The 11735-nt window shown below is 39.1% G+C and overlaps 1 protein-coding gene across 1 annotated transcript in view; it reads right to left on the bottom strand.

Annotated features, from left to right (window-relative positions):
• Positions 1 to 338: 338 nt before the first annotated feature.
• The window catches only part of ArgRS-m (arginyl-tRNA synthetase, mitochondrial), a 41093-nt gene continuing 29696 nt past the window's right edge, over positions 339 to 11735 (bottom strand). Inside the window, exons 6-8 of the mRNA XM_068229973.1 lie at positions 10497 to 10571; positions 5382 to 7560; positions 339 to 5057 (exon numbers count right to left, since the gene is read on the bottom strand). Of these exons, the coding sequence (XP_068086074.1) occupies positions 7410 to 7560; positions 10497 to 10571 (226 nt within the window). The 3' untranslated portion in view covers positions 339 to 5057; positions 5382 to 7409. The remainder of the gene's footprint in view (positions 5058 to 5381; positions 7561 to 10496; positions 10572 to 11735) is intronic.

Here is an 11735-nt window from a genome sequence, read left to right as displayed (position 1 = left end):
TGCTTATGAGTACTGAACAGTATTGGAAAGTGGACTCCTACTTCATTTTATTCAATACAAGGATTCATTGTTGATATTTCATGTAGAAGAAGTATGTCATTGAGATTGTGAAAGAAGCTTTGCCAAATCCAATCACGCCCTCCACCCTCCACACTCTTATGTGTGACCGCCTGTTCCATGCGACAATTGGCCAACTAAGTCATCAACGGAACTGTCCTATATGAATGGTGGTAAAAGGCACTGAGAGCGATCTCTGATACGAGTATCGACTGAGAAAAATATTTTCCCCTACATACACAAGGCTATGGCATTGGATGAAATAAAATACACTTTCCAGCACAAAACAGAAGCATTTATTCTCAAAATTTCACAGTTACTGCTAATATCCTACTAATACTGCATTTAATGCATTTTCAACAAATTCTTATAAAATTGGTACTTTATTTGAGCTGTGAGCAGAAAGTCAGTGTATAAATAAAACAATTCTAGTTTAAAGTCTAGGCTATCAAAAACTAGAGACTTAACTATATCTTGACTTAGTTCAGGCCCAGCTACATACACTGAGCCTTGTTTGGATTAGCTGCTCCCTTTCATGTGTTTTACAACACACGTTGTCAAACAGTGATCACTAGGCTCAGAAGTTGTGGAAAAATCCTTCTTTTTCTCTCGTCGAGTATCCAAAGACGAGGACCAACATAATATAATCATATATTCACTTTGGGTCATTGTAGGCCAGGAGATAGATTTTATTTGTCCTTTTTCGGCTTACTGGTCCTTTATCCTTTTTTTTTTAGGTCTTAGCGCCTCTTTTTTTTTCCAACATTATCTTTCTTTCGACTACATTTTTACAAGCCCATTCTCAATTCGAATCAGCATTAGTTCATCCATCACCTCAAACATCTTTTCTCTAGTAAATACATTATTTGAACCATGTCTTACAAGAAAGATTGATTGATGCTTGTTGTTTAAAGGGAGCCTAACATCTAGGTCATCAGCCCCTAATGGTACGAAATGAGACAAAATGAAATGCCAAATTAAAAACCCAAAATCCTCCACTGACCACAATTCAAAATGTGAGGACGAAGAATGAATGGATGGATATCACTTTAAAACGATCAGCGGAAGCGACCCACAGTGCCTCACATGCACAGAAGCTGGTGTAAAACAATAGTATTACTGACCAAGGGACTGCTTCTAGAGCATGATACTGAACCGATGAAGCTTGTAGTCGAAAGGTATCCAAAATCCAAGTCAGCGGCCCCTCATAATGGTACTTATTGCTAGAAAAGTACAACCATGGTATTTGTCTTGTTGCGGTACTAATCAAGAGCAGCGTAGACTCGCGGTATTCCACACATTATGGTACTACTCACAGGTAATGAAATTCGCACATGTATTACAGACCTACTGTGTTTCGCACATTGCGGCGCCACTGACAGGCAACGCAAACCTATGGTGTTCATCACCTAAGTGTACTAACCACAGGGACACGTACTATCCCATGTTGTCGCTCACATAGTGCTACTAATCACAGGTACTGTAAAAGCCGTCTCACTCTCGTTCGCTATTAATCACAAACCTACATGGTACCTAACATAGTGGTACTACGTGCAAGTAAAAGCGATCCATGGTGTTCCCTGCATGATGGTACTAACCACAAGGAGTTTCATGGTTCTAATTTGATCATCCCTTGGTCACCCCTTTTAGTCCCCTCTTACGACAGGCAAGGGATACCGTGGGTGCATTCCTCGTCTGCGGCCCCCACCCACAGGGGGTGTCTTACAAGAAAGAAGATGAAATTAAATTTAAAAATGAAAACTACAGCCTGAAAACAAAACAGGGGTATCAAATTATGTGCAAGATAAGTGATACATTGAAAGGAGGACATTTTGATGTGAATGTTTTTGAAAAGGAAGATATCAGTTGCTTCAAGTATGAACCCTGAATGTCTGCTGATGTGGAGAGATGTTTTTTGATGTTTCGCAATGTACTGTCTGAAATCCGACGATACTTTACACCTAAGAACCTGGAGATGACTATTTTGATATTCTGCAAAGACAAGTGAGGTACGGTTTCTAAATTCTAATTTATGTAACCCTAAGCCAAATATGATTCCAGCTGTAACAATTTCAATTTCTTTCTCCAAGATGGCCATTGTGGGTTTGCTGAATTCATTCTAGGTGGAAAAACATTTCATTATAAATTCTGCACGTACTTTTTTAACAAACACTTAATTCCTTTTTTTCTAATTATGTTAATCTAGAAATATATAATGTCTGAAAGAAGTATTTTACTCATATTGTTTGCATTGTATGCTATATATCACCAGAATTTTGCAAACATTAACTCTTTCGCTGCGCAAGTCGACTTTTGTCGACTTGGTACTCTCCTGCTATAACTTCCACGCGCTTCTTCAATAAAGGCCCATTTAATAATACAAACATCCATAGTCATGTATTAACTTTGTACTAAGCATTGTTTGAAAACTTTGCCGCCAATACTGGACCTATGTTTATTTGTTATCTTTCACCCGCACGCCCGCCCACCAACATCCCTGTCAGCTGTCTGGCCGATAGCAGGCTTCACTCAGTAGCTATGAGTGCGCAGAACATTAGTAACGGAAGTGAAGAAATCTTCTAGCTTTTAGTGGCCGATTCTGATTCAGACTGTTCGGAAGAAAGGGCCAACGAGGAAGATCTTCATTTTTTATCGGTCTAGTGGGATATTTGTGATGACATTGAAACTGCACCAATGAAAGAATATTGTACAATAAGCTTTAAAGGAGGGCAATTAGTGCTCCTGACTTCAGAAATTCAGTCATAATGGGACTTCTACAAGAGTATCAGCGAAGTCCGCCGACGAAACGAGGAAGAACTTCCGATTACATACCTCAAGCGTGCCTGACTGAGAGGCACTTTCTTGGGGAGCAGCAGGACAAGAGTCACAAACATAATTGTGTTGCTTGTTCCATATTACCACAAAAATGTTCAAAGAAAAGAAAGGAACTGTGCAAGAGAAAACAGACAGTATTTTTTGTAAGAATTGCCCAGGACAGCCTGGAATGTGTCCAGTTCCATGTTCGGAGATGTATCAGAGTAATGTGTATTTCAAAGTCAAATGTCACTGCTAGTTTGCCAAAGTTGAGTTAAAAATGATGCAATGGTGTTCAATGTCACGTTGAAAAAAAATAAAGTTTCAGTTCATTTGGAAAATACCAAAAAAAAATACATTTTTCTGTAAGTGTTCTGCTGAAAATTAGTGCAGCGAAAGAGTTAAATACGTCATTGAAACTAAAACTATGAATGAGTTTCGATCACATTTTACATCCCTTTTGACAGTTTTTATGTCTTCAACTTCCGAGCTCTAGTGATCACCAAGTGTGGAGCTTAATCCTACAACTGCTCGACTGTGTATCAGATAACCAGAGAGTCAACCATCTATGGTGCATCTTTTCCATATTATGACCACGTCTTTAAGCCAACTACTTTTATCTCATACAGACTGACATTTCGCACAGGACCAATGTTCAAGGTTATGAATTTCATTATTGGTTCTGTATTGAATTAAGATGATATAATTTTACCAAGTTTATTCCACCTACTCAATACAGTACAATAATTGCAAAGTCTATAAATACATTACAATATGTTATCAAGGGACTAGTTACAACCCTGTGTGGTTATCATCAGCCTAAATAAAATACACTTTTGATTTTACGATGTCCTAAAACAAAATTACATTGTGAAAATAAAAATTAAAAGAGTGAACTGTGTATGTGTTGCAGTAATATACATATAAAATGGTGGAGTGGATGAAATGTTGATAGATGCCTTCCACTGTGCCACTCCACCATTTTTTATGTACCGTATTTATGCGAATAATATCCGCATTTTTTTTTTTTAATTTGAGGCACGAAATTGGGGTGCGGGTTTTATTTGCGTCGATGTTGGCTTTTTTTTTTTTTCCAAAATCAGCCTTCCTAAATTTAGGGTGCGGGATTATTCAGTGGCAGGTATTATTCGCGTAAATACCTACACATTTTTTTAAAAATTTGAGGCATGTAATTGGGATGCGTTTTTTTTTGCCTCAATGTTGACATTTATTTTTTTTCAAAATAAGCCTACCTAAAGTTAGGGTGCGGGATTATTCGGTGGCGGGGATTATTCGCGTAAATACGGTATATTACCGCTCCATATACACAGTTCACTCTTTTCATTTTTATTTTCACACTGCAATTTTATTTTAGGACATCGGCAAATCAAAAGTGTATTTTATTTAGGCTGATGACCCACATAGGGTCGAAACTAGTCCCTTGTTAACATATTGTAATGTATTTATAGACATTGCAATTATTGTACAGTATTGAGTAGGTGGAATAAATTCTGTAAAATTATATGCAAGACCAATGTTTTTTCACCCTCTGGGATCCCAAAGTACCAAGCTGGTGATGTTGAATCAGTACTTCATACCAATAACCTATGGTATCGAAACCTGCACCTTCACTGCACTCAAGATTGAAGGCATCTGAGTTGAAGTTCCTGAGGTCCACGATTCAAAAAAAAGAAACTAACTGGACAAATTAAAGAATGACTATGTAAAGAAATAAATGAATACTGGATTAAAGCCACTATGTACATTTATTTATTTATTTATCTATCAATTTAATCCAGCATTTATTTCTTTACGTTAATACAATGAGCCACGAAAATGTATGTTCATTAAAGAATGACATTGTTAGAAAGAAAGCTGGTATTGAGACATCATTGTTAAATCGAGTCAGGTCCGACTCGTTGGTTGAATGGTCAGCGTACTGGCCTTTGGTTCAGAGAGTCCCGGCCGGGTCAGGGATTTTAATCGCTTCTGATTACTTCTTCTGGCTCGGAGACTGGGTGTATGTGTCCGTCCCAACACTCTCATCATATTCAGACAATATACCACATGACCAACCTCCACAGAAACACGCAATAGTGATTACATCCCTCCATATAGGATTGGCGTCAGGAAGGGCATCCCGCTGTAAAACAGGGCCAAATCCACATGTGCGACACAGTTCACACCTAAGTATTTATTTTCCACCTAGTCGATACAATGATTGCTTAAGGCAATTTTTAATGGTCAAAAGTGGTACATGTTTCATGTTTCGTAATTATTATTAAGGACACTTCCTCTAAAGCATTACTTTGTCAATTTTATACATTTTTCATCTAAACAGTGTTATGTGGCTGAAGATGTTGATAATATACGAAACATGTACCACTTTTGACCATTAAAAATTGCCTTAAGCAATCATTGTATCGACTAGGTGGAAAATAAATACTTAATTGTGAATCTATTGAAGTGCGATACGGACCATGAAGCTGATTTTATGTAACAGTTCACACCCGCGACCCCACAGGTGTGGGAAGAAAACAGTAACTAAAGAAGATTGTTAGATCGGGTCAGCATGTCCATATTGGGGTGGTTTGGGCACATAATGAGGATGGAGCCAACAAGGACAGCTTATGTTAACTTGGAGACAGATGTGGCACGATGATCAAAAACCTACTGGATGGACATCCTTAAGATGGGCCTTGAAGATCGAGGAAGGACACTGGAGGACGTTATTAACAATAGATCATATCTCAGAGTGGAAAAAACTCGCCAACAGTACCCGGAAAACTGGAACTCTAAAATGATGATAATTTAATTAACACGTTAACTTCTAGGACAGATACATAGAAATGGCCCGGTGGCCAAAGCTTTCTTTCTACTGAGCGTGTAGTAAATCAGAAGAAAAACAATATTTGAAGTGATATTTCACTGAAGTGTTCAGTATGCGTACTAATACAGCAAAAATTCTAGCACCCAAAGGTGCCGCTATGGCCCCACAGAAACGTTCACCGTATGGTTTTGATCAGATGGCCAGAGCAGTACTAGAAGCTTGCGTACTTCTGGTACTCATTTTAGCCAACAGACTGTACGACAATTTGTTTACTAGCGCTTGACACTACAATCCCAAGGCACTCGCTGCAGGGTTGTGAAGTGATGGTGCCAGGTTTCACCTACCCTGCAGGAAATATTCTCAAGGCAAATGTATAGACTACAAGAGTCTAGTATTATAGATATTGTAAAAAGGGTGATTTCTTATTTTCTAATGTTGAAATTTTACAAATAAATCAATACTTTTCTTGAACATGTATTTCCTATTTACTCCTTGCTAAATGCTCACTGGTATCATTCCTTTGTCGTCAATTTAGAAAATGCAAATATGCTCATGTTTATGCTAAATTTATTGAGTTAAGCAACAGGTATCAGCTCAGAGATATAGGTGCGGGTGCAAGGATTTGGAAGGAATCAGTGTGGCCTTTCGATAAGGTCAATAAGCATAAGCTTGGAGTGAAAATGGGAAACCATGGAAAACCATCTTAAGGGCTGCCAACAGTGAGATTCGAACCCACTATCTCCCGGATGCCAGCTCACAGCTGCACGCCCCTAACTGCACGGCAAACTCACCCGGTAAGGAAGAAAGTAGTATAGGCAGTTTTGCTAATGGTTCTGATAGTGCAGAAAGTGACGCAGAATATGCCCAAGAAGAGTTTTTGCCTCCTGAAGACATGCAACGTCTGCTTACAACGACATCGAGTGGGTGTTGTGCGAGTTGCAAACTGTTCATAGCAAGCAGAAGATTCCTTGTCCGGCTCGATGGCTAAGTGGTTAGCGTGCTGGCCTTTGCTCACAAGAGACCCGGGTTCGATTCCCAAGAGGGTCGAGAATTTTAATCATAATTGGTTAATTTCCCGTCACAGGGACTGGGTGCATGTGCCGCCTTCATCATCATTTCATCCCCATCACGACGTGCAGGTCGCCTATGGGCATCAAATTAAAAAGACCTGAACCAGGCCTCTCCGGAGGCCACACGGTATTTCAGATGATTCCTTTTAATGAACAATCAAGACCACAGAAGGATTTCGCTAGTCCTTTAGATGTATTTTTACTCTTCTTAGATGATGCCGAAGCGGATGGTGGGACCCAGATAGGAGGGGGAAGGGGAAGACTAAAGTGGTTGAAAACGATCAAGAATAGTATAATTAGAAGAAACCTGGACTGGAAAACAATTAAGGAGGAACAATGGTGGTCGGATAGAGGAAGATGGAAAGGTGTCGTACACATCCCAACCGAGCACAAGCTGGACGATGATGATGATGATGATGAAGTATAAATTAAAGTTTTGTCCAGTTTCTTTGTTTCAGTCATATTCATTGCCTCCCAAGTTATCTGATACCGGGAACAGTAATTTACAGGAACTTAAGGACCATTCAAATGCATTCCCTATTACTACTCAGCTACCACTCATTTACTACCTCTTCTTATGTTGGCAGGAACACCAAACGATACACTGCTGCTCACAGCACAAACCTATTTCTAGGTATCTACATCTCTTGGAGAGGACGAAGACCTAGGATCCTCATTCCTTGATTCAGCACCAGTCTGGCAGAGTGAAACAGCATGAGCCTCTGTGAGGCTATGTGACTCTCCTCATGTTTCACTGGCAACACTTTGAAGGCACGGTTGATCAGGTTGCTACAACAAAGAAATAAGTCAATTGGAATAAGTCAATTGAAATAAGTCAATTGAAATAAGTCAATTGAAATAAATAAATAAATAAATAAATAAATTGGAATAAATAAATAAATAAATAAATAAATACTGTAAATAAAAAGGAACAACTGAAAATTGAATACAGTAGGACCTTGATGCATCATTCCCAAAACAGTCGTTTTCCCGTATTCATCGTTTGATTTACGAAGGGGTACCCAATTTATTTATTTAGAGTATGACATTAAAAATAAAAACTTCAATCACGAATTAAATATACAATACACTATGTAGGTTACAATTTCACCATCAAACTCTGCAAATAGTCTATACAAGAAGGATTTGGGTCAAGAAAGTCTTTTGGGCTACCCTGATAAGCACTCAGGGGGCAATGTTCCACTATTGGCAAACTGTTTGCTTAGGGGCACCACAGCTACATTCTGGGGAGGAAAGTTTGCCCCATTTATATAGGAATAACACTGCCGTGGGTGAAGCTTGTGTAGTATGCATTTCTGCTGTTAGGCTTGTAGTATAGCACCGCCTGTGTTGTCGACCTGGCTTGTTCTATTCATCTGCAGCGATTGTTTATGCTAGCGCTCTTTTTGTTCGTTTCATTTTTTATGATGGAAAGTCTAAGTGAACATCTTGCATCTGTGAAATTTTGTTTTCTACTCGGTAAAAATGCTGCTGAAACTGTTTTACTGTTGAAAACAGCTTACAAAGATGACGCTATGGGGAAAACTCAAGTGTACGAGTGGTTTGCTCGGTTTAAAAATGGCGACGTGTCGATTGATGACAAACTTCGTTCTAGACATCCATCAACTGCTCGAATCGACAAAAATGTTGAAAAAATTTGAGAGTTTGTTCTTGCAGACCATCAACAGACAATTGATCAACTGTCAGAGATTAGTGGGTTATCTTGGAGCTCGGTTCAGCAAATTTTAACGGAAGATTTGAGAATGAAAAGGGTTGCTGCCAAGTTTGTTCCTCGGGTTCTGATTGACAATCCAAAAAAAAATTTTGAGCTGAAACATGTCTTGTTTCGGAACAACACCTTGAAACTGATCCAGATTTCCTGTCAAAGGTCATTAATGGTGATGAGCCAAAGTGTAAAATCTGCAGTAAATTAAGAAATACTATGAAATATTTTATTTGGAGAGAATAGTATGGGTACGTACTATAGTACCTGACAACTATTTTTTATGCTACGTCGCAGCGCTTCTGTATGTGTTTTGTTTCTCTAACACTTTTGTGTGTGATGTCTTTACTCACTGAAGTTGTTTGAATTAAATAGGTGTTTTCTTCATGTTATTCATTTGTTTTGTGCCCTAACTCATTCATTAAGTGATATATTTATTGGTTCAGGGACCATGCTATTTTCCTTTCAACAAAAAAGTAATTATTTATTGGTCCAGGGACCATGCTATTTTGCTGTTTGAACTGCCCGGGCTAGTCATATGGACAAAGATAATGAGAATTCACAGACATAGCACTCCCATTCGTCGGTTCTAGCCCTGGACCTCAAGAAAGAAACAGAAGACGGCACGAGCAGCGGAATGCAATATAAGGGAGTCCTGACTACAGCCCATAAGTACGTGTACATATTTCTCTAGTAACGATGGTATTTCCCAATTTACCGCAGATTTTACACTTTATTTCAGTAAAACCAATATTTATCTTCCAATTGGGACAAATATTACAGTGACTTTTCGTGGATCCAATTCGTTCACATAACCATTTAGTGGAAATGAAAGTAGTGAAAGTAGTTCCTGTGATAGTGACGCGAGAGTTGGTAGGGGTAAACAAAGTGCTGTTTTGCTGTCAAATATGTCACAATTCTAGGGCTACAACTGATGCCACAACAATGGCTCCAAATCATATTTTACACGATAGAGAATGGAACTGGGAGCACGTGAGTAATACTCATGCATTGCAACTGGTGAAATAAATAGCGTTGTTCAAAGTCACCTAGGACAATGCCCGAACAAACTGCAAGTTGTGAGCGAATTTCTTACAGCAGACTTTTGGGAACATCTAACCAATGAGACAAATGCTTATGCAAGAAATGTCTTGTGTCAGTTGCCGAGGATATCAATAGAGTAATGTCATATGAAAAGGAACACTGGTTTCCTGTATCTTGGATGAAATGAAGGCCAGATTACCTTGAAGTGGTAAAGTATGATGGAAAAAATAAGTTCAGTTGTTGATTACAACTGTGGAATGGGTGGTGTTTATTCCCATGACCAGAGACTCACATCATTCCTCTTGATGAGGAAGTACGTAAAAGGATACAAAAATATATACTTCTACATGCTAGACATGACACTTCTGAATTCCAACATCATTCATCGCCTCCTCAACCCTGACAAGAAGCGAGTAGGCTTTACCAGCTTCTGGATCAATTTGGCTGAACAGCTGTTGGCAAGTGTGACCTTGCCTGACTATCCAAAATGAGGACACACAAGCCGTGGGGATACAGCACTGAGACTTCGGGGGAGGCAATGGGGACACTTTCCAACCAAAATACCCCCCAACAACGAAGAAAGTATCCCATCACTGAGAGGCAAAGTCTGTGTGACACAGGGTCTGAGGAAGGAATCTGCGCGTATATGACTGTTTTATGATCTACCATACATATAAAGACTTCACAAAGTACATCTGACAATAGTTTGGATATTTCCTCTCATTAAGTTGCTGTAAAGCATGTTTTTTCAGTGTCTGTAATAATATCATGTAAAGTAATGAAAATAAATGGTACACCAAGGCATAAATAAGTTCAGTTAAATGGTATGTGAATGGGTTAATAGCTTAAGCAAGTGTGTAAATTTCAAATTCATTTTCAATTATATCTATCTCCATACCAAAAGTATGGTGTAGTTACATTGTTGACTCAGATGATGAACACACGTCCAGTTACTTACCACAGCTGGAAGAGATAGTTGACTAGGATGCATGCTTCCAGTTCTGCATAAGACCTTCTTAAAACTTCTTCAAATCTAGTAGAAAGATTAAAAAGGATTTTGTTATTTATCTTATGGCATACGTACATATTATTCAAGAAATATAAATATAATGAAACATTAAAGGTGAGGGATCATAAGATGCAAAATTAAAATGCAACATTGAGCCTTTCCATCTACTACTGGGCCTCGTTAGATAAAACGACAAAGTTCTTAACAGAACCATTGAATGCTACCTTGTCACATTCAAAAGTAATGTGTTGAACAGACTGGTTCTGGGAATTATCGCGTACGGTATAGTGATTCACATCTTCCATGAAATGTTCTAACTTGATTGAGCGGAACCCAAGTCTTTCAAGGACAATCAAAGTCTGAAGGGAGATTCTCCTTGTTAAACAGAGGCTGGTAGTCAAAATGAGCAGCATGGAGTCGCTCGCCTACTCTATTGTAGCCTTTGGAGTAGGGCTGCTACACGTTCTGGATTTTCTGGGAGAGGGTCGGCGGTATCAGAGTAGCTTTCAGCCCATAAATGGCCACAGCTGGCCCATGGTCTGACAGTTCTGCACTGTGTCTGTCCAACTGAGCATAAGAGGGGTGGTCACGACTCTACGTCTCTATTCAGGAGATAGACAGGGGCTGGTCCCCACCGTTGCTGTCCTGAAAATGGTTTTCCGTGGTTTTCCATTCTCCTGCACTAAGGCAAATGCCGGAACAGTTCCCAGTATACGCCATGGCCACCAACCCCGTTATCTTCTCCAAGCATCTCCTTCACTAAAACAAATCTCTTGGCTTGGGTATCAATGTCTAGATGGAATGTATACAATCTAATTTAAGTCACACCGACACAGGTCTTATCGCGACGATGGGGATGGGAGTGGGAAGGAGGCGACTGAGGCCTCAATTAATGTACAGCCCCAGCATTTGCCTGGTGCGAAAATGGGATTTGAAACCACTATCTCGCGATTGCAAGCTGATAGCTACATCTGTCCCGTAGCCCTAAAAGAGCTTACAAGAACATAAAAATGTCAGATTTCATCACAATTGAAAATATGCACTGGTTCTTACTTCATGCAATGAGACATTTAAATAATTATGTCTTCACGTACATGTTTGTTGTATGAATTACGATACCGTAAAACAGGGTAACTTCAGCCACTTTCTTGTATATTTTTAAAATTAAAATGTGAAATATTCCCTCTA

Source organism: Anabrus simplex, chromosome 13 (genome assembly GCF_040414725.1).
Source record: "Anabrus simplex isolate iqAnaSimp1 chromosome 13, ASM4041472v1, whole genome shotgun sequence".
Lineage (NCBI taxonomy): Eukaryota > Metazoa > Arthropoda > Insecta > Orthoptera > Tettigoniidae > Anabrus > Anabrus simplex.
Note: the sequence above shows the minus strand (reverse complement) of the source record. Positions and strands in the feature narration are given on the sequence as shown.